The 24964-nt window shown below is 44.7% G+C and overlaps 1 protein-coding gene across 2 annotated transcripts in view; it reads right to left on the bottom strand.

Annotated features, from left to right (window-relative positions):
* The window catches only part of LOC106562306 (spondin-1), a 143687-nt gene that overhangs the window by 88559 nt on the left and 30164 nt on the right, over nt 1-24964 (bottom strand). For both annotated transcript variants that reach the window (XM_045689214.2, XM_045689213.2), the window contains exon 6: nt 19786-19934. In XM_045689214.2, coding sequence (XP_045545170.1) covers nt 19786-19934 — 149 coding nt within the window. The remainder of the gene's footprint in view (nt 1-19785; nt 19935-24964) is intronic.

A 24964-nucleotide genomic window follows, 5' to 3' on the forward strand; every position in this document is an offset into this window, starting at 1 on the left:
GTTTCCCGTGGTGCTGGGCCTACCCTGGTTGGCCTGTCATAACCCCACTATTTCGTGGCAACAGAGGGCTCTCAAGGGGTGGTCAAGAGAGTGCTCAGGGAGGTGTGTGGGAGTTTCCATCGGTGCGACTACGGTGGAAAGTCCAGACCAGGTCTCCACCGTGCGCATCCCCTCAGAATATGCTTATTTGGCCTTCTGTAAGAAGAGGGCGACTAAATTACCACCCCATTGACGGGGGGGATTGTGCAATAAATCACCTGGAAGACACAGCACTTCCCAGGAGTCACGTGTATCCTCTGTCACAGGAGGAGACGGCGGCTATGGAAACATATGTCTCCGAATCTCTGGGGCAGGGATACATTCGGCCCTCCACTTCACCTGCCTCCTCGAGTTTATTTTTTGTGAAGAAGAAGGATGGGGATCTGCGCCCGTGTATTGAAAATCGAGGGAAATCTCAGATCACAGTGAGGTAAAGCTACCCGCTGCCTCTCATCGCCAGTGCGATCGAGTCAATGCACAGGGCGCGCTTCTTCACAAAATTGGATCTCAGGAGTGCTTACAACCTGGTGCGTATCCGGGAGGGGGACGAGTGGAAGATGGCATTTAGTACCACCTCAGGGCACTATGAGTACCTCGTCATGCCGTACGGGTTGATGAATGCTCCATCAGTCTTCCAGGCCTTTGTTGACGAGATTTTCCGGGACCTGCACGGGAAGGGTGTAGTGGTGTATATCGACGACATTCTGATATATTCCGCTACATGCGCCGAGCATGTGTCCCTGGTGCGCAGGGTGCTTGGTCGACTGTTGGAGCATGACCTGTACGTCACGGCTGAGAAATGTCTGTTCTTCCAAAAGTCTGTCTCCTTCCTAGGGTACCGCATTTCTACTTCAGGGGTGGAGATGGAGAGTGGCCACATTTCAGCCGTGCGTAATTGGCCGACTCCCACCGTGGTAAAGGAAGTGTAGCGATTTCTAGGGTTTGCCAACTACTACCGGAGTTTTATCCGGGGTTTTGGTCAGGTAGCAGCACCCATTAACTCACTGCTGAAGGGGGGACCGGTGCGGTTGATCTATTGGGCCCACATGTCACCCTCCTCTGGTCATCTTGGCATCGGTCCGACGATGCGTTGCCTTAGTGGGAAGTACTGGTGGTCCACCTTGGCCAAGGACGTGAGGGTTTATGTTTCCTCCTGCTCGGTGTGCGCCCAGTGCAAGGCTCCCAGGCACCTGCCCAGAGGGAAGTTACAACCGATACCCGTTCCACAAGGCCGTGGTCGCACCAGTCGGTGGATTTCCTGACAGATCTTCCTCCCCCACAGGGCAACACCACGATCCTGGTCGTTGTGGATCGGTTTTCCAAGTCCTGTCGTCTCCTTCCTTTTCCCGCTCTCTCTCTACGGCCCTACAGACTGCAGAGGCCCTGTTCACACACGTCTTCTGGGACTACGGGGTACCTGAGGACATAGTTTCTGATCGGGGTCCCCAGTTCACGTCCAGAGTCTGGAGAGCGTTCATGGAACATCTGGGGGTCTTGGTCAGCCTCACCTCAGGCTTTCACCCCAAAAGTAATGGGCAGGTGGAGAGAGTAAACCAGGATGTGGGTAGATTTCTGCGGTCATATTGCCAGGACGGACTGGGGGAGTGGGCGGTGTTCATCCCCTGGGCAGAGATGGCCCAAAACTCACTCCGCCACTCCTCCACTAACCTCTCTCCTTTCCAGTGCGTACTGGGTATCAGCCGTTTCTGGCACCATGGCATCAGAGCCAGATCGAAGCTCCTGCATTGGGTGAATGGTTTAAGCGCTCGGGGGAAACCTGGGACACCGCCCATGTGCACCTGCAACGGGCCGTGAGACGGCAGAAGGTGAGCGCCGACCGTCACCACAGTGAGGCCCCGGTGTTCGCAACGGGGGATCGGGTCTGGCTCTCGACCCGGAACCTGCCCCTCCGCCTGCCCTGCCGGAAGCTGGGTCTGCGGTTTGTGGGGCCATTCAAAGTCCTGAGGAGACTGAACGAGGTATGCTATAGGTTACAGCTTCCCCCAGATTACCGTATTAATCCCTCGTTCCATGTGTCTCTCCTCAGGCCGGTGGTGGCTGGTCCACTCCAGGAGTCTGAGGTGCGGGAGGTCCCTCCACCCCCTCTGGACATTGAGGGGGCCCCGGCATATGCTGTTCAAGCCATCCTGGACTCGAGGCGTCGGGCGAGGGGCCTTCAGTACCTCGTGTAGTGGGAGGGGTACGGTCTGGAGGAGAGATGCTGGGTGCCGGTGGAGGTTGTCTTGGACCCTTCGTTGCTGCGGGATTTCCACCATCTCCAACCGGATCTCCCTGCGCCTTGTCGTCCAGGTCGGGTTCGGCGCGCTGCTGGAGCCGCACGTCAAGGGGGGGGGGGGGGTACTGAAGTCGGTCCCTCTCCTTGTTCGGGCGAGGTTCGGTGGTCGATGTCACGAGCCTTCTCGCCACCGCCGATCCACTTTTCATTTTCCATTTGTTTTGTCTTAGTCTTACACACCTGGTTTCACTCACCCAATTACCTTTTTATTATTTAACCCTCTGTTCCCCATGTTTGTTTGTGAGTGATTGCTTGTTGTATTGTGGTCCGTATTGTGGGCTTGGTAATTCTCTTGTATTTTGATGACTTTGAGTAAAGTTACTTTTATTTACTCATCTCTGCTGTCCTGCGCCTGACTCCTCTGCACCAGCTACACATAGATCCTTACAGACTGTCTGGTTTCACAACCCAGGTTAAAGAGGTTGCGCCTGAATGTGAGTCTACGCACCGTGTCATTCACAGAGAAATGCTGGCTAGCCGATAAATGTCACCTGAATTTAACATCGTATTGAATGACGTTATTAAAGTTATCAATCATATCAAAGCATAAGCCCTTAACTCGCGTCTGTTTGGGCAGCTTTGTGAGGAAATGGACGCAGAGCACAAACGCCTTCTCTTATACACAGAAGTCAGATGGCTATCCAGGGGGAGATCGCTTGCCAGAGTGTTTGAGTTATGAGAGCCGCTGTAGAGATTTCTTTCAGAAAAAAGTCACCACTGGCAGCACATTTCAATGACGAGGAATGTGTCGCAAAACTCGCTTACCTGTGCGACATATTCAACCTGCTCAACAAACAAAATCTGTCATTTCAGGGGAGAATGACAACTGTCTTTAAGTTGGCAGATAAAGTGGCTGCATTCAAAGCCAAACTGAAACTGTGGGGACGGCGAGTGGACAGGGGCATATTTGACATGTTCCAAACTTTCTCCCAGCTAAGTTCGAGCGTTACTTCCCAACCACCAAAGACCAAAGAAGTGAGAAGGAATGGATCCGCGACCCCTTTGTGAATGTCCCAGGTGAATCGTCCATGTCCGTCAGAAAAAAAGATGAACTCCTTGAGGTTGCAAATGACGGCGGCCTTAAAAGTATGTTTGAGATAACTTCATCTCTACCAACTTTCTGGATTAAAATCAAGGCTGAATAGATAGCCACAAAAGAACTGAAAACACTGCTTCCATTTCCAACATCCTATCTCTGCGAAGCGGGGTTTTCTGCAATGACGGCAACAAAAACGAAATTACGGAGTAGATTGGACATCACTGTCACCCCTAGATGGGACCGTCTTGTTGCCAGGAAACAAGCTCAGGGCTCCCACTGATTCAGCGACAAAAAAGATAAGCATCGTACTGAATGATGTTGAGTTGCAATGTTTTTATTATATGGTCATTAGAGGAAAATGTGCACTTTGTTTTTATAATATCATTACGTTAGACCTAATTAAACTAAATGTTATGAAAAAGCATCTATACTAAACTGATAGGCCTAATCGATATTCCGGTCGTATCATGAGTTTTTAGGCCAAACCGTTCGGACGCTTTCAACATTTTCATGTGTAGATCGTTTTTCTGGATGTCTTACAGTCTGACAAACACCACTCTAGCTCTGCCACCTTTCACCACAGATGATATCTCTAGCTTAAACAGACGGATTTTGAGGATTCTTTTATTGTTATGTTAATTTATTATGTTAATAAGCTTTCAGAGTCTATTCGACGTTAACCTACTCAATCTCACTCACAGACACAACACAAACACACACACACACAACTGAAGGCAGGGAGAGTAAAAGTTTGTGAGTAGGGTTGCAAAGCTACAAGTAATTTACAAAAGTTACTGGAATGTTTTGTAATTTTGGTAATCTATGGCAATCTATGGTAACCTTGGTAATATAGAATTGAATAACTTAAATATATATATATATATTGATTGTCACGGCTGTCTGAAGAATGTGACCAAAGCGCAGCGTGTGTATCGTTCCACATTTTATTTAAACTGTGAAACTATGCAGACATACAAAATAAACTAATAAACAAAACAACAAACCGTGACGAAGAGGTGCAACATACACTTATTCAAAATAATCTCCCACAAACCCTAGTGGGAAAACCAACAACTTAAATATGATCCCCAATTAGAGACAATGATGACCAGCTGCCTCTAATTGGAGATCACCCCCCCTCCCAAAAAACATATAAATACATAAACTAGAACCCCACATAGAAATACATAAACTAGACAAAACCCCCAACATGGAAAAAAGAAACTAGAACCAACATAAACATAAATAACCTAGACAAAACCACCTGGCACACCCTGACCTACTCTACCATAGAAAATAAAAGCTTTCTATGGTCAGGACGTGACAGTACCCCCCCCCCCCAAAGGTGCGGACTCCGAACGCCAAAACCTGAAACAACAAAAAAAAGAGGGTTAGGGTGGGTGTCTAATGTCGGTGGCGGCTCTGGTGCAGAATGAAAAACCTTCACATCGCGCGGATCCTCCTGCATCAGAGGCGGTTCTGGTGTGGGACGAAGAACCCTCTCATCCTGCTTATCCGCCAGCATAGGAGGTGGCTCTGGTTTGGGGCGTAGCCCCCCCTCCGCCAGCTGATCCCTCCGCTTTTGTGTCACCGGACACTGGATCGTCGCTGGAGGCTCCGGACTGCCACCGGAGGCTCCGGACAGGGGGACGTCGCCGGAGGCTCCGGACAGGGGGACGTCGCAGAGGCTCCGTGCCATGGATCATCACTGCAGGCTCTGCACCATGGATCATCACTGCAGGCTTTGCACCATGGATCATCACTGGAGGCTTTGCGCCATGGATCATCACTGGAGGCTCCAGGCCATGGATTATCACTGGAGGCTTCGGGCCATGGATTATCACTGGAGGCTTCGTGCCATGGATCATCCCTACAGGCTACGGACCATGGATCATCCCTACAGGCTTCTTGCCATGGATTATCACTGGAGGCTCCGGGCCATGGATCATCACTGGAGGCTTCGTGCCATGGATCATCACTGGAGGCTTCGAACCATGATCATCACTGGAGGCTTCTTACGTGGAGCCGGAACAGGTTTTACCGGACTGGGGTGACACACTGGAGGCCGGGTGCGCAGAGCAGGCACAGGATATACTGGGCCATGGAGGTGCACTGGAGGTCTGGAGCGTAAGGCTAGCACAACCCGTCCTGGCTGGATGCTTACTTTAGCCCGGCAAGTGCGGGGCGCTGGCACAGGACGAACTGGGCTGTGAAGGCACACTGGCGACACGGTGCATAGAGCTGGCGCAGGATATCCTGGACCGAGGAGGCACACTGGAGACCAGGAGCGCTGAGCCGGCACAATCCATCCTGGCTGAATGCCCACTCTAGCACGGCAAATGCGGGGTGCAGTCACAGCACGCACCGGGCTATGAATACGCACTGGAGATATAGTGCGCATCACAGCATAACACGGTGCCTGGCTGTTCACCTGCTCCCCACGGTAAGCACGGGGAGTTGGCTCAGGTCTCCACCCTGACTCTGCAAATCTCCCCGTGTGTCGGCTGCCTCTTGTGCTTCCGTCGTTGCAGCGCTAGTTCCTCGTATCGTTGCCGTTCCTCTCTCGCTGTCTCCAACGACTTCCATGGCAGGGTCTTGTCCCCTGCCATTACCTCCTCCCAGGTCCAGGACGTCCTCCACTCTCTCTTCTCCCGGGCCCAGGATCCCTGCTCGCTGCTTGGTCTTTTTGTGGTGGGAGATTCTGTCACGGCTGTCTAAAGAATGGGACCAAAGCGCAGCGTGTGTATCGTTCCACATTTTATTTAAACTGTGAAACTATGCAAGACATACAAAATAAACTAATAAACAAAACAACAAACCGTGACGAAGAGGTGCAACATACACTTACTCAAAATAATCTCCCACAAACCCTAGTGGGAAAACCAACAACTTAAATATGATCCCCAATTAGAGACAATGATGACCAGCTGCCTCTAATTAGAGATCATCCCCCCCCAAAAAAATATAGGAATACAGAAACTAGAACCCCACATAGAAATAAATAAACTAGACAAAACCCCCAACATAGAAAAAATAAACTAGAACCAACATAAACATAAATAAACTAGACAAAACCCCCTGTCACGCCCTGACCTACTCTACCATAGAAAATAAAAGCTTTCTATGGTCAGGACGTGACATTGATATAGTATTTAAACAGTAAAAAGCATCTAATCAACAATGGCATTATGTTCAATGAACTCTGCAACTCTTCCAACTAGTGACTTTTTCACAACTGACACCAGTTTGGAGTCAAAACATTTACAACAAAAACATATTGACATAGTAAAATAAATAAAAGTGTGTAAAAAAAAATATATATATATATACTGCTCAAAAAAATAAAGGGAACACTTAAACAACACAATGTAACTCCAAGTCAATCACACTTCTGTGAAATCAAACTGTCCACTTAGGAAGCAACACTGATTGACAATACATTTCACATGCTGTTGTGCAAATGGAATAGACAACAGGTGGAAATTATAGGCAATTAGCAAGACACCCCCAATAAAGGAGTGGTTCTACAGGTGGGGAACACAGACCACTTCTCAGTTCCTATTCTTCCTGGCTGATGTTTTGGTCACTTTTGAATGCTGGCGGTGCTTTCACTCTAGTGGTAGCATGAGACGGAGTCTACAACCCACACAAGTGGCTCAGGTAGTGCAGCTCATCCAGGATGGCACATCAATGCGAGCTGTGGCAAGGTTTGCTGTGTCTGTCAGTGTAGTGTCCAGAGCATGGAGGCGCTACCAGGAGACAGGCCAGTACATCAGGAGACGTAGAGGAGGCCGTAGGAGGGCAACAACCCAGCAGCAGGACCGCTACCTCTGCCTTTGTGCAAGGAGGAGCAGGAGGAGCACTGCCAGAGCACTGCAAAATGACCTCCAGCAGGCCACAAATGTGCATGTGTCTGCTCAAATGGTCAGAAACAGACTCCATGAGGGTGGTATGAGGGCCCGACGTCCACAGGTGGGGGTTGTGCTTACAGCCCAACACCGTGCAGGACGTTTGGCATTTGACAGAGAACACCAAGATTAGCAAATTCGGCACTGGCGCCCTGTGCTCTTCACAGATGAAAGCCGGTTCACACTGAGCACATGTGACAGACGTGACAGAGTCTTTAGACGCCGTGGAGAACGTTCTGCTGCCTGCAACATCCTCCAGCATGACCGGTTTGGCGGTGGGTCAGTCATGGTGTAGGGTGGCATTTCTTTGGGGGGCCGCACAGCCCTCCATGTGCTCGCCAGAGGTAGCCTGACTGGTATTAGGTACCGAGATGAGATCCTCAGACCCCTTGTGAGACCATATGCTGGTGCGGTTGGCCTTGGGTTCCTCCTAATGCAAGACAATGCTAGACCTCATGTGGCCGGAGTGTGTCAGCAGTTCCTGCAAGAGGAAGGCATTGATGCTATGGACTGGCCCGCCCGTTCCCCAGACCTGAATCCAATTGAGCACATCTGAGACATCATGTCTCGCTCCATCCACCAACACCACCTTGCACCACAGACTGTCCAGGAGTTGGCGGATGCTTTAGTCCAGGTCTGGGAGGAGATCCCCCAGGAGAGCATCCGCCATCTCATCAGGAGCATTCCCAGGCGTTGTAGGGAGGTCATACAGCCACACACACTACTGAGCCTCATTTTAACTTGTTTTAAGGACATTACATCAAAGTTGGATCAGCCTGTAGTGTGGTTTTCCACTTGAATTTTGAGTGTGACTCCAAATCCAGACCTCCATGGGTTGATAAATTGGATTTCCATTGATTATTTTTGTGTGATTTTGTTGTCAGCACATTCAACTATGTAAAGAAAAAAGTATTTAATGAGATTATTTCATTCATTCAGATCTAGGATGTGTTATTTTAGTGTTCACTTTGTTTTTTTGAGCAGTGTATATACAGTACCAGTCAACTTTGGACACACCTACTCATTCAAGGGTTTTTCTTTATTTTTACAATTTTCTACATTGTAGAATAAGACATCAAAACTATGAAATAATAATAAGTAACCAAAAAAAGTGTTAAATCAATGGCCTCCAGAGTGGCGCAATGGTCTAAGGCACTGCATCACAGTGCTAGCTGTACCACTAGAGATTCTGGGTTAGAGTCCAGACTAGGGTTAGGGGAGGGTTTGTCCTATTGCGCACGAATGACTCCTGTGGCAGGCTGGGCGCAGTGCACACTGACACAGTCGCCGGGTGAACGGTGTTTCCTGGTGCTTCCGGGTTAAGTGGGCATTGCATCAAGAAGCAGTGAGGCTTGGTTGGGTTGTGTTTCGGAGGACGCTAGGCTCTCGATCTTCGTCCGTACAGGAGTTGCAGCGATGAGACAAGACTGTAACTACCAATTGGGGAGAAAAATAAATAAATAAAATCTAAACATATTTTAGATTTTAGATTCTTCAAAGTAGGCACCCTTTGCCTTGTTGACAGATTTGCACACTCTTGGCATTCTCTCAACTACCTCTCTCTGATGAGGTAGTGACCCAGAATGCATTCCAATTAAAACTTCTTAGTGCTAGGCCCCTTTTTTCTTAATTTCCGCCTGAATGACGTGCACAAAGTAAACTGCCTGTTGCTCAGGCCCTGAAGCCAGGATATGCATATAACTGATACCATGAGAAAGAAAACACTTTGACGTTTGTAGAAATGTGAAATAATGGAGGATAATATAACACAATAGATATGGTAGGAGAAAATCCAAAGAAAAACCAACCCGGAATATATTTTTATTTTGAGAGACCATCCTCTTACAATGACAAGAATAAGATCATACTAAAAATTTGCTCCCTGGATGCAATTCCTATGACTTTCACAGGGTGTCAGCAGTTTATGTTCAAGGTTTCAGGCTTGTAACTTCAAAAACGAATAGTGAATAACAGTTTTAGTAGAAGGACGCAGTCTTGGAATTTCGTGTTTGCGCGTGCCATGAAGACAGGACGCACCTGCTAAAATCGGCTTCTTATTAAACATACTTCTTTCCATAAGAAATATTATATTTTGATTACATTTTAGGGTATCTGAGGAGTAAATAGAAATGTATTTTGACTTGTTGAAAAAAGATGAGGGGTAGATTTTCGGATTCCTTTCTCTGCATGTTGAATGAGTGGATTACTCAAATCGATGGCGCCAACTAAACAGACTTTTTGGGATATAAAGAAGGATATTATCTAACAAAACGACACTACATGTTATAGCTGGGACCCTTTGGATGACAAATCAGAGGAATATTTTCAAAAAGTAAGTGAATATTTAATCTCTATTTGTGAATTTATGAAACCTGTGCCGATGGAAAAATATTTTGATGTGGGGCGCCGTCCTCAAACAATCGCATGGCATGTTTTCGCTGTAATAGCTACTGTAAATCAGACAGTGCAGTTAGATTAACAAGAATGTATGCTTTCAACTGATATAAGACACTTATATGTACCTAAATGTTTAATATCCATAATTTTTATGATTATTTATTTGAATTGCGCTCCCTCCAGTTTCACCGGAAGTTGTCCCACTAGCGGAACGCCTTAAATTGAGGCTTAAATGTATTTAGTCTCGCAGTTATAATTAAGCAGGCTTATTGATGTACACACTCTCCTGTACTTTTGCTTCACAGAGAGTAAAGCTTTCAGAGTCTATTCTGACATTAAAAACCCTTAGAGTCGATTGACGCCTTCCGCATCTGAGGTGGAAAGTGACAGAGCTACAGTGCTGTTTGTCAGACGAGGAGACATCCCAAAAATTGGTCTTCTCGCAAAAACGTCTGTATCGTCGAAACTGTCTGGACTACAAACTAATATGACCCCACTATGATGTTCTCCATTTTATTCTGTGACCCCACAAGTGTGGAAAAAAAAGAAAAAAAATCTAATAAAAAAAAAAGTATTGGAAGTATGGAAGTAGTTTTGTGCCCCTCAAAAATAGTGTTAAATATAAGACAGAGAGTTCAAAACATTATTCCTTATGAAACATTTTGTAACTATCTTTTCTGCCATTTATGAATGTGTTATTCCATGTGTTTTAATGGGCTATAATAGTAAAGGCCAAATTCATTTTTTTACATACATAAAGGGGTCCTAAAATTCAAAAATCCAATAGCTAAATCATTCATGGTATGACCATATTGAAATAATTCCATATGTCAGCTAGTAGAATCCCATCGGTGAGAACAGGTAATTTGGCTTCCTAATTTGCATACTGGTAGACTACTTCTGCAGATAAATTATGAAAATATTAAAGGAAGATGTTGAATCCTCACTGCAGGAATAATACGTAGTGGAGCAAAAGCCTGAGAAAAGAAAACTGATTGAAGGTTATAAAAGCTAATGTCATGATACTTAGGCTATATGGTATTATTAAGGATATTGATATAGAACTACGGATTTGATTAGTGTGGACAATGGAGTAGTCAACTGCTACTTTCTGTGCAGCAAAGCCCATGTTTAACACCTGCTTCATTCTTCAATCGTATCTGTAGGTCTGTATACTCCCTCTCCGGCCTCCAGGTCATCAGGCTGCTGATTATCCCGCACACCTGTCACCATCGTCTCGCGCACATGCGCCTCATGACACTCACCTGCACAATCTGGCAGGGGTCTGGGGTCCTGCTCCTGAAACTGGTTGCATTTTTAAAACCACTTTCCTGCAATTCTATATTGCTTCTCAAAAGGGAAGTTTACTTGACAGAACACAAACTTTTTTCTTAGGTTTTTGCCACAATTAACTAAATTGAAAGAGTACATTTAGTTTTTGCTATAATAAATTAAATTGAAAAGGTAGACTAGACTTGTTTTCCTGACTAGATTACTAATCTACCGCCTTTCCTCAGTCCCACCCACATTGATTGATTGACAGGTCTGAAACCCTACCAACTCTGTGACACAAAAATGCTGCCCTCTTCCCTGACAATCCCACCCACAGTGATTGATGCATCGGTGTATTATCTATGCATAGTCACTTTACCATTACCTACATGTACAAATTATCTTGACTAACCTGTACCCCCGCACATTGACTCTGTACCGGTAACCCCGTATATAACCTAGTTATTGTGTTACGAAAATATTTACTAAATAAAATAAAAAGTAACTCTATTTCTTGAACTGCATTGTTGGTTAAGGGCTTGTAAGTATGCATTTCACGGTAAGGTCTACCTACACCTGTTGTATTCGGCACATGTGACAAATAAAATTTGATTTGATTGACAGGGCAAAATTTTAAAGAGACAATTGACACAAATTGAAAAATTAAACATTGGTTTCCTTACCCTAAGTTTCCACAGCAGCAGAGAGAATAAAATACATAATTTAAAGAACAAACATCATTCTGGCAATTCTTATCTTGCAGTAAAACTGTAAACATGAACATCATAAAGTGACTCTGAAGAGAAGACAAGTTTAATGTTTAAAAGAGGTTAAAAAAGGTTATCTTGCTTAGAAAATAGTTCTGATAATATGGCCCTAGACAATATCCAAAACATCTAACAACTGAATTCATCCATTTCAGTAACTTTAATTGCAAAGTCATGTAATTGCAATACCACAATTCATTTTACGAATCTGGGAGGTAAAGTCGTTAAAGTATTCAATAATTTAGCAGTATATTTTGGATGGAATTAAAGCATTAGAATGTACCAGTGGACACCAAAATAGAGCTTGTTCTGCATTTGTCACGTCCTGACCAGTGAGAAGGGTCATTTTGCCATAGTAGAATGGTCAGGGCGTGGCAGGGGGGTCGTTTTTTGTGTTTTGGGGTTGGTTTGTGTCTAGGGGAATTGGTTCTAGTTTTCTGTTTCTCTGTTTCATTTTCCATGTGTGGCCGAGTATGGTTTCCAATCAGAGGCAGGTGTCTTTCGTTGTCTCTGATTGGAAGCCATACTTAGGCAGCCTGTTTTCCTTTGAGTTTTGTGGGTGTTTATTTTCCGTTTAGTGCTTGTACCTGACGGAACTGTTGAGCGTTTATTATTTTGTTGAAGTGCATTCATTAAAATCCAAAGATGAGCACTATACACACTGCGCCTTGGTCTAATCCTTTCGACGCCTGTGACAGCATTGTTTTCTGCATGCCGGAACTCCCTGGCTGGCAAATGTTTCTGTTTGGCTGGCTACTCCATGTACTTACGAAAAACACTGCGCACACACACACACACACACACACACACACACACACACACACACACACACACACACACACACACACACACACACACACACACACACACACACACACACACACACACACACACACACACACACACACACACACACACACACACACACACACACACACACACACCTAATATATTTCATGGCAGGGAGAGTAAAAGCTTGTGAATATAATCCTTTAATAAAAATAATACTTAAAAAAAATAAACTTACTCTCCCACTCACCTGCTCTCTCAAACTGACCTGCTGTCTCCCACTCACTTTCTCTCACCTGTATGTCTTCCAGCTCAAATATCCTGATCCCCTCCCACACACAGGTGGTAGCTAGTCTCTTTATTTGAGACTCCAAATCAGTTATAATTATGCAGGCTGATTGATACTCTCGCATGATAAACAGCTGGAGAGAATAGTAGGATCTGTGACTTACTAAAATGCCCAGGCCAATCATACTCCTAGTAAACTTCTCCTGAGTACCAGACCATCTCCTCTATCTGCTCCAAGTCAGGTTGTGCCACCCCTCATTGGTCCAGCCTGTGGCATCTGTAACTGTCTGCTCTGTGGTTTCATATAGTTCTACATTCTGTGGGCGTCTGTAAGCTACAGTGCAGTAACAAAACGCACCATACTGTTAGAGGAAATGGCAGATTTCACAATGCGTTCAAGAGAAATCATAGTCCCTTCGCCACATTTCCACCACTCACCTGTGGAGGGAGAGTATTTTTATCAGACTGTCATTAGTGCCTTTGTAATGGCTGACTGCATACACAAATCACCTCAGTGTATGTGTGTGTGGAGGGGGGAGAGGGCAGCAATGCCTTCAGTTACACTACATAATACCAAGTTTCCTGTAAATCAGATATGCATTTGGCTAATGAAACGTAAAGACACATGCCGTGGGGACTAAAGGGGAAGAAAATGTTCTCATTCAGTACATTAAGAACACAAGCAGGAACAGATCATGTGGACAGATGCACACAGGCAAGCATGCACATGCACACACACACACACACACAAGATGTGGATCTATTCAACAAACCTCCTCACACATTACCCTTTCCCACCTTCACCCATCCACAAAAATACAATCATTCGTATTAGAGCAACAATGGTGACCCTTGGAATCTTTTCAACAGATCATTTAAATGTGATTAAGTGGCCCTGTGTCATGTCTGACTCAATATGGTGGAGTAGGGGTGCTGAGAGAATGTGGGTGAGGGCTCTGTTTGAGGAGGCTCTTACATGCAATCTTATTTTCATTCCCAGCGGGTCACATGGGAGAGATTGTAACGAGTTCGCCAGGCAGAAGCATACGGCTGGCTGGCTGTGAAAACATGCAGGCTGTGTGGGATAGACAAATTGAATCCAGCCAAGTGTGGTTATCATGCATGTATCTTCACCCCTCTTTTAAACACAGATGCCGTAATGAAGTGAAAACACAAAGAACATTCTGTGTATGTAATGCACGATGTGTGACTGATACGTGTTTCCTATTGGTTCATACAGAGAGATGGCCAATCGATATGTGGTTCACTTTTGTAAGGATACGGAGTTGTTTTGTTGAGTGTCGAGTGTTTCCTATTGGTTTCATACAGAGAAAGGGCCAATCGATATGGGTTTCACTTCTGTATGCAGACTGGAAAGTTGTTGTTCAGTCCCCAGGAGAGAGGCATCATGGGTAAAGAACACACGCCATATATCAAAAGGAACCCGACGTGGAGATACAGCTAGACAGATGGCACAGTACATCTTGGTACCGGCAGTAAAAAATAAAGCCATCACGCACCGCATTGTGCTGACGTGATGAGGAGGAGCTGGGTTGCATGTGTGTGTGTTTCCGAATCTCTCGGGGGGGTGTGTGTGTGTGTGTGTGTGTGTGTGTGTGCATGCGTGCGTCCAGGTGCGTGTGTGTGTTGGGTTTTGTGTGTGTACAGTATGTGAGCGTGTATACTCAACGCCTGCTTGGCTCTGCAAATGAAACTTTGTATGAACATTGAGATCAGTGCACCCCTTGGCTCGTGTCGAGCCTGCCTATGAATATCAATTTCTGCTTTCTATGAATATCAATTTGTTACTGCCTTCATTGCTACGTTGCTAGCCCCGACACCCCACCTGACACAAAAGCAAAGCGCCTTTTTGTTTGTGTCAGCATTTATACCAAAGAGTGCTTTCTTGCTCCACTGCTCAAAAACAGAGCGGCTCCTTCACCCGAGGCTAACTTTCCCTCAAGGACAAGGAGAGACTGTGTGTGTTCTCTGAGAAATATTAAAAGGGAACACAGTGAATGCAGGCGACAGCCAAGCAGCCCAGGGAAATGGAGCTGTCAACTCCTAGTTAACGCAGCACATACTGTATGGAGCTCACCAGCTAGTGCCCTGTACGCCCTCTGACATAACGAGAGGTTGTGTGTGACTACAGGCTCATCTCCTCCACAGCACACACACTAATGACACACACACACACTCTTTAAGCCATGTGCATATTACCTCAATTACCTCAACTAACCGGTGCCCCCGCACATGACTCTGTAACGGTACCCCCTGAATATAGCCATGCTACTGTTATTTTATTGTTGCTCTTTAATTATTTGTTATTTTTCTATTTTATTATTTTTTCTTTTTTATTTATTTATGTTTTACTTCAGTTTATTTTATTAAATACTAAAACTGCATTGTTGGTTAAGGGCTTGTAAGTAAGCATTTCACTGTAAGGTTCAGTGCATGTGACAAATCAAATTTGATACATTTTTGATTTGATACAGCATGTTCTTCCAACCTGTTTTACAAGACAGTTGGTAGTCAGCTGGTAATCACCATGCTGCTATATTTTGAACCAGCCAATCTGACTCTTCATTTATCCGCTAGTGCAGTGGTGTTCAAACTTTTTCAGCAGGGAACCCATTTTTTCTGCAAGAATTTCTGGGGACCCCATTTTTTGGGCAAGAATTTCTCGCGACCCCACCCCAAATCTAAAGACACAGCCTAACAAATAACTTTCAATTCATTATATTTTCATCTCGGACAGTCAGTACTCAAAAACAGATTTGAAAAACAAAACTGATTTGAGCATTCAAATTAAGTCAAATCAAATGTTATTTTATTTCTCACATGCTGAATGCAACAGGTGTAGACTTTACCATGAAATGCTTACTTACAAGCCCTTTACCAACAAAGCAGATTTAAAAAGTAAGAAAAATTTGCTAAAAAAAGGAAATATACTAAACAAAAATATAAACGCAACATGTAAAGTGTTGGTCCTATGTTTCAGCTGAAATAAAAACCCAGAAATGTTACATATGCACAAAAAGCTTATTTCTCTCATATTTTGTGCACACATTTGTTACCATCCCTGTTGGTGAGCATTTCTCCTTTGTCAAGATAATCCATATCAAGAAGCTGATTAAACAGTATGATCATTGCACAATTTATGAGGGAGAGTGCAATTGGTATGCTGACTGCAGGAATGTCCACCAGAGCTATTGCCAGGGCATTTTATGTTAATGTCTCTACCATAACCCACCTCCAACGTCATTTTAGAGAATTTAACAGTACGTCCATTCGGCCTCACAACCGCAGACGTGTAATCAAGCCAGCCCAGGACCTCCACATCCGGCTTCTTCACCAGCGTGATCGAATGAGACCAGCCACCCGGACAGCTGATGAAACTGAAGAATATTTCTGTCTGTAATAAAGCCCTTTTTTTGGGAAAAACTCATTCTGATTGGCTGGATCTGGCTCCAAGGAGTACCAGTATCAAGTCAATGTGCAGGAGTAGTTGAGGTAATATGTACAGTACATGTAGGCAGGGGTAAATGTGACTAGGCAATCAAAGATGATAAACAGAGTAGCAGCAGTGTATGTGAAGAGTGTGAAAGAACGTGTGTGTGTGTGTGTGTGTGTGTGTGTGCGCGAATGTAGTGAGTGTGTGTAGTGTCAATATGGATGTGAGTGTATGTAGTGTGTGTGTGTATATATATGTGTGTGTTGGAGTGTCAGTGTAGTATGTGTAAGTGAGTGTGTGGGTAGACTCCAGTGAGTGTGCATAGAGCCAGTCCAAGAGAGGAGGAAGAGGTGTTGTCATACATTTACATTTACCCTCTTCACGACTGCTTTGGTGTGTTTGGACCATGGTAGGTCTTTAGAAATGTGGTCACAGAGGAACTTGAAGCTCACGACTCGCTACACTACAGCCCCGTCGATGTTTCCTGTGGTCCACGATCAGCTCCTTTATCTTGCTGATGTGAGGGAAAGGTTGTTGTCCTGGTACCACACTATCAAGTATCTGACCTCCTCCCTATAGGCTGTCTCATCATCGTCAGTGATCAGGCCTTAATGATGTTGTTGGAGTCGTGCATGGCCACACAGTTGTAGGTGAACAGGGAGTACAGGAGGGGACTAAGCACGCACCCTGAAGGGCCCCAGTGTTGAGGGTCAGCATGGTGGATGTGTTGTTGCCTACCCTATCCACCTGGGGGCGGCCCGTCGGGATGTCCAGGATCCAGTTGCAGAGGGAGGTGTTCAGTCCCAGGGTCCTTAGCTTAGTGATGAATTTGAAGGGCACAATGGTGTTGAATGCTGAGCTGTAGTCAATGAACAGCCTTCTCACGTAGGTGTTGTCCAGGTGAGAAAGGGCAGTGCGGAATGCAATAGAGATTATGCCATCTGTGGATCTGTTGTGTTGGTATGCTAATTATAGTGGGTCCAGGATGTCTGGGATGATGGTGTTGATGTGAGCCATGACCAGCCTTTCTAAGCACTTCATGGCTACAGATGTGAGTGCTACGGGACGATAGTCATTTAGACAGGTTACCTTGGCATTCTTGGGCACAGCGACTATGGTGATCTGCTTTAAACATAGGTATTACAGACTGGGTCAGTGAAAGGTTGAAAATGTCAGTGAGACACTTGCCACCTGGTCAGCGCATGTATTAAAGCGCTGCATTAAGGCCTGCAGTGTGAACAAGGCTTATCACCATGGGATCTGGTGACAGCCAATCATGTTTACTTTCCCCAGCGATCTCCACTGAAAACAACAGGCTACAGAAATCATCTCTCTCCTCTGCCATGTAGAGTACTGTGCAATATTCGACATGTAATATTTTCACATCTCCCTAGGGAGAAGGTAATGGTTTGTTCCTGTTGCTTTCTACCTGGTTTAAATTGAGGTCTGTTCAGTGGGTGGGGGGGATTGGATCATTTACCACCCCCCACTAGGATAATATTCTACAGAGAGCTACCTAGAATGTCAATGTAAGCCTACTGTAATAGCTGACACAAGTGGGTGAAAAGAACTATCAACCATTTTATGTCATCAATTATCTTGTCCCTCAACAGTACTGTAACTACTCTGCACTGTAGGGTTAAAACTGAGGCCAACCTTGCTTTGCGGCCGTCTCTCCATAAATCCTTTATTTGCTCTAATTGTTTGGAGAAGGTCCAGGAGGACTAATACAGATACAATAGCAGACAGTATTGTGGATAATACAGCCTTGTGGATAGGTGGCGGTGATGACGCACAGAGCCCAGCTCTCACAGTGTGCTCTCATTATGTGCCGCGACTCCAGGTCTTCAATATTACCCTACAATAATACACACTAGCACAGGCTATATATATATATATAGAGAGAGATAGAGAGATAGAGAGAGAGAGAGAGATAGATAGAGAGAGAGAGAGAGAGAGAGAGAGAGAGAGAGAGAGAGAGGGAGAGAGATAGATGGAAAAAGGACAAGTAACAAAGGGAGTGGGAGAGAGTGTGAAAGACATGCAAAGACATTGAAATATGGTGAGAAACTGAGACAGAGGAAGATTTTTACTATAGGTAAAACTGCTAAACTATAGAGGCGCTCTAGTACCTATGAACATGAATGTATCTATTAACCTTGCATGAATGTGAACTTCCTAGGATTTGAGGTCATCACCAGTTGCAAGGGACATTCTCCTAACACGGGCTAGCTGGCTAATGTTAGCTAGTCAGATAACTTGCTAAATATCAATTTTCGTATATTAACTTTATGACAAAAAAATATGCACAAACGTTTGTCTCTACATTAACTAACATATTCCTCTCAATTGTACATGTTTTGCTTGACTCATTATGACGTTATAACTACTTACATTTGGTTCCACCATAATGTCTTGTCAGCCATCTTTGTTGAAGAACGCTACCAGGGACGGGTGGCTCGCGTCAAAATTCGTTATTGGAACCACTCGATATGATTGGTCATATGAAAACCATAGGACCCAAATGCATAATGAGTGCTCTAACTCCCCATTGTGGTGGTCTGGAGCAATGAAGCCGTGACACTGGGTACCTCTAAGTCCCGCGGTGCAAGCTCACAACTTTTAAAGGAGGAACTACTGTAGACGATTAAGCAGACCATTAACCAACATTTGCAATGATCCTTATAGTACAAATGTTTGTCTCTCATTTAGGTCATCGCTTGTGGAAATCATTATGCAAAAAGTATTGAATACTTCAACACACTTTGGATAACATTCCATGTTCCAATTCCATGGCTTTATACTGTAAATACCAAGTAGACACTATCTACTTTGAATATCCAAAGGACGTAGAAAACGCAACAGTGCCCACCATGCATTTCCCAGCTGTGAAGTATAAAACCACATAAAGGGGCAGGTTGAGAGACTTACTGAATGTAATTAATTAAAGTACTTTGTAGCTCACGGATCAATCAGAACGCCCACTGAGATATGAAAACTCCATTACTTACTGTACTGATACCACAGCCACCTGGATTATCCAGAGAGTAGAGCCATTGGCTGGCCCATATAGATATAATTACTAGAATGGGAAAAGCCCTTCAAACCAAGGCAAGTTGAACAATGACTTGAATGGGGATGGTGATTTAAATCATTTTTATGGGTTTGCCATCCTTGACATCCATAAAAGACATAGATCCTCCACTGCAGTAGCAATAGCACTACCAACATGTTTATAATGGATTCTCAAGCTTTCAACCACATTTGAACAACATTGCTTCCCCAGTCAGAATACAATGCTAAGTCTGGACTCCATTTGAGGACGCAGTGAAGCATAATCGGAGAGTGATCCGATCATCTTGGTCAGATAAAAAGTGACATATTGTAGCGACCTTAACCAAACACCCAGAACATCAACAAGGGATGCAGATCTCTTGGCGTAACAGACAAGGTGTTGGCTTGTCAATCGTTGGACCCTAAAATGTCCTGCAATATCAATAGCAAGTGTACGTGCATAAGGCCATGCCAAGTCTTACCTTCTGCCTGATCTCTTCCTCCATGGAGACAGGTGATCCCAGCTCCGCCACCTTCTTGATGCCCTCGCTGGCGTAGCCACCATACTCCCAAAGCACATAGTTCTTAGAGTGGGACGCTCCAATGATGGCCGACCAGTGGTTAGCACGCCCTGGTGAGGTTAAGAAACAAAACAACACCAGAATTATCATAATCTCTTACAATCCAGGAGGCAGGCTGGCCAAACATTTGTGCCAGTGAAAGGTTTGCACCTATTCACATTTCGCAAGGCATAATATATATAGGTAAAAGGTAATGGTGTGTGTATAAAAAGTGAAAAAGATAAGATTAATGTAAGGTTACGGAATGTTCTGTTTCTTATTCACTTTGAAATGACTGATAATGATTCATATGAAAGTAATGTACATATCAGATCGTGACACAGTAATTTTAGTACTATATTACAGATTTTTTTACATCAGAGGCTCAGTACCTTACTCTCAGTAAATCTCTGTAGACATTTACGCTAGATTGCAGTGAAACAGGTAGAACTTAACACGCACCTGCAGGTTACCACTGGAATTTCTTTAAACACTACTAACGAACAGGAGATTACATGCACCTGCGGGATAAACTAAGCTTGATTGCAATGAAAAACCCACAAGGATAAACCATCAGAGCAGTTGATCTCTCGTTACCGTGTCAAGGGATTATTTTTCCAGACAGCTGGTCTAGATTCTCCACTCCTGCCCCCAATGAAATATTGACCAGTAGCATCGGAAAACCGTAAGGCTGATGAATGTAAAAAAATACTTATTTGAGTATAAGAATAGTAGGCTAGACCATCAACATTAGTTTTCCATTCATACAACATGTCGGTAAACAGTAGACAGCAGATTTGCAGTGATAAACAAGGAAATATTTTATTTCAGATGTAGAGAATTATTGTCAAATAGAAAAATCGCCCTTAGTCTGCTCATAAAGTAGGATTATGTTATTCTGATGATAATACCAACCAGAGGGTGAAATAGTCTGATAACCTTGACATCTACATTAGGGAGCGGTAAATCACTGTTCAATGTTGGTTGCAATTGAGATTAGTTGTGCGGGTGACTTTAGTATGTATTGATGGTTTAACGAGAGATCAGCTGGCAAAAATCTGGTGGCTTTCGATGGTAGCAATTGGTCCGTACAATGTTCAGAGAGACACAATAACGAGCTGTACAAGGCTATAAACAAGTAGGAAAACTTATATCCGGAGGCTGCTTTTCTGATTAACGGCGGTTTTAATCCCTTGTCACTAAGACACATGATGCCCAACCTCCATCAATGAGTCTCCTTCACGCCACTAGGGGCGATAAAGCCCTAGACCACTGTTATTCTACCCACAAGCAAGCATAGAAGGCCCTGTCTCATCCGCCATTCGGCAAATGAGATCATGACTCCGTACACCTGCTTCCTGTTTGCAAGCAGAAGCTCAAACACGAAGTACCCGCTGAGAAATGGTCACCAGAATCAGATACTATGCTACAGCGCTGATTGGAATATGTTTCGAGACTCCGCCAATAAAATCAACGAGCTAACCCCGTCACCAGCTTCATTAGGAAATTCATCTGTGACATTGTCCCCACAGTGAAGGTTCGCTGCTTCTCCAATCAAAAGCCCTGGATTAACACCGAGGTTGGCGCTAAACTAGAGGTCAGGGCTACCACACACAGAGGTATCGCTGCCGAGTGGTGCAGCGTTCTAAAGCACTGCATCTCAGTGCTAGAGGCGTCACTATGGACCCTGGTTCGATTCCAGGCTGTATCACAACCGGCCATGATTGGGAGTCCCATAGGGCGCTGCACAATTGACACAGGTTAGGGTTTGGCCGGGGTAGGCTGTCATTGTAAATAAGAATTTGTTCTTAACTGACTTACCTAGTTAAAATAAATAAACATCGCAGACAACCCTGAGGCTACGGCTGAGGACTGGAACAAATATGAGAAATCCCGCTATGACCTCCACAGAGTAATCAAACAAGCAAAAGGACAATATAGGAATATGGTGGAATAATATAACACAGGCTCTGACGCCCGCCACATGTGGCAGGGGCTACAGTCAATTACAGATTACAAAGGAAGATCCAACTGTGATAAGCCAAACAATGCCTCTCTACCAGACAAACTCCATGCATTTTATGCATGCTTCGTCAATAACAACATTGTGCCGGGTGTGAGTGCCGCCACCATTGCTCTCCGAGGTTGAAGTGAGTAGGGTCTTTAATCAGCTCAACACCCGCAAGGCCGCGGAGCCTGACGGTATTCCATGACATGTTCTAAGAGCATGCGAAGAACAGCTGGAAGGAATATTCATGGTAATTTTCAACCTCTCCTTGTCCCAGTCTGTAATCCACATGTTTTAAAATGACTACCATCATCCCTGTACCTAAGAACTCTAAGACTTCATGCCACAATGACTACCGCCCTGTAGCACTTACATCTGTAATCATGAGGTGCTTTGAGAGCCCGGTTATGGCACACATCAACTCCATCATCCCAGACACCCTAGACCCACTCCAATTTGCATACTGTCCCAACAGACCCATAGACAACGCAATCTCAATTGCAATCCACACTGCCCTCACCCACCTAGATAAGAGGAATAACTATGCGCGAATGCTGTTCATTGACTACAGCTCAGCGTTCAACACTATTGTCCCTTCCAAGTTCATCACCAAACTTAGGACCCTGGGACTGAACACCTCCCTCTGCAAGTGGATCCTGGACTTCCTGACGGGCTGACGCGAGGTGGTGAAGGTAGGCAAACATCACATCCGGGGGAGGATTGAGAGTGATTTGGTGTAGACTGTAGACTTAAAATGGTCCACATACACCTCAGGAGGTTGAAAATGTTTGGCATGTGCCCTCAAATCCTACAAAAGTTCTACAGCTGTACCATTGAGAGCATCTTGACTGACTACATCACTGCTTGGTATGGCAATAGCACCGTCCTTGAGCGCATGGCCGAACAGAGCGTGGTGCGGACAGCCCAGTACATCATTGGGGCCGAGCTCCCTGCCATCCAGGACTTCGGTGTGAAAGGAAGGCCTGAAAAATTGTTAAAGACTCCTACCAGTCAAGCCATAAACTGTTCTTTCTGCTTCCGCACGGCAAGCGGTACCAGTGCATCAAGTCTGACACCAACAGGCTCCTGAACAGCATCTATCCCCAAGCCATAAGACTGCTAAATAGCTAACTAAATTGCTACACGGACTCTCTGAGTTTACCCTTATTTTTGCACTGTCTATGCATACTCACACACACTGACACTCCAACACACACATACAAACACTCACTTTGTCATTTGCTCACACACACATAATATGCACAAACATTTATACTGACTCATCACACACGCACACCCACTCACATACAATCATCATATACACCGCTACTACTCTGTTTATCATATTGTAATGAACACGATGGGTGACAGAGAGCTGGTTTCAAGCTCAGGGTGAAGCAGGTGTTTAATTGTAAAGGACCACAGGAAGAGGCAGGTAGCTGAGTCCAGGGGCAGGCAGAAGGTCATACACAGGGGGTCCAAAAGGCAACAGTACAGGCAGGGAAAAAGCTAGTAACATCATCCGGGAGAACAAGCAATAGGTGGATAACAGGAAATCCGATAGGCTAAAGTACAGGCAGGGAATAGGCAAAAGGTGTCATTAGTGAGGCAGGCAAAAACTATCATACACGGGAGGATTACAATATGGGAAAACCAGCGCTCCCAATAGAAGTGTGTCACAAATCAAACAATACCTCACAATGATGGGGTACAAAGAACTGAACTAAATAGTGTGATAATGACATACAGGTTTGTGAACAGGTGATCGGAATTCAAGTGATTGGGATCTGGAGAGTGAGCTGCGTTCAGGGGATCTATGTGTTTGAGAGTGAGCTGGAAAGTGGGCTGGAAAGTGAGCTGCGTTCAGGGGATCTACGTGTTTGAGAGTGTGAGTTGGAAGCAGACGTTACACATATATCATGATACTCAGTCACCTTACCCCTATACATATCTACCTCTATCACTCCAGTATCCCTGCACATTGTAAATATGGTACTGGAACTGACTGACCCTGTCAATAGTATGCTTACTTACTTTCTAGTGATCTTCTTATTTCTTATTTTTATTTCTTGTGTGTCTTTTTCTACCTTATGTTATTTTTAGTATTACATTGTTATTGATTACTACGTTGTTGAGTTTAGAGCTTGCAAGAAAGGCCTTTCACTGTACTTGTTCACGTGACATTAAAAACTTGAAATAGCATACTGAGTTTCCAATTAAAAAGTCAAACTTCGGTCTGCTGATGCAATATATTGTCCTCTCTTCACTTCCCAAGGTGAAAGACCTCCGAGTGCATAATTATCTTCTTTATTGCTACAAAATAAACTCATATCCCTCTTCCTCTCCTCCTCATCCCTCCCTCCTCTCCTCATCAAGAGCAACTCACACATATTATCGGAAAGTCTTTGTTCAGCAAAGGGAGGCTCTCTATCTGACCACTCAAATCCTTCTGTCTCATTTCCTTTTGCAATTTATAACACTCCTCTGGCGTGATGGGGTGTCACACACACACACACACACACACACACACACACACACACACACACACACACACACACACACACACACACACACACACACACACACACACACACACACACACACACACACACACACACACACACACAAATAGGGGAAGTGGTCACCACAAACTCACTAAGGTTATTCCCTCTATATTCATCAGAACTGTATCCAATCTCGATCATATACTCTGATGTTCCACAGCCTATTTTCATATTCTCAAAAAAAACTCCTTTCATCTCTTTCTCTCAGTCTAATAACAGTCTTTCTGAATTTCTGGTCTAGTCTGTGTTCTGTCCTAACAGCAACGTGATTGCTCATATTTCAGCTTTGTGTGAGTCTGGTAGAAATGCTTTTGAGAACCCATATCCACAGAAGACATGAAATGACACTTGAGCTGTGAATCCCTGGATGTAACCTCAGATCCATCCAAACCACAGGGCAATTCTCTGGTACACTTAGCCACCTGAGTACCAGTCATGGTTATCTTGACTGGGCTCTCTCTACCTGTCTCTCTCCTGAGTGTCTGAATGGGTTCAGGTAACCAGGAAACCTGCTGGCTATCTCCACTCT

Source organism: Salmo salar, chromosome 11 (assembly GCF_965601325.2).
Source record: "Salmo salar chromosome 11, fSalSal1, whole genome shotgun sequence".
Classification (NCBI taxonomy): domain Eukaryota; kingdom Metazoa; phylum Chordata; class Actinopteri; order Salmoniformes; family Salmonidae; genus Salmo; species Salmo salar.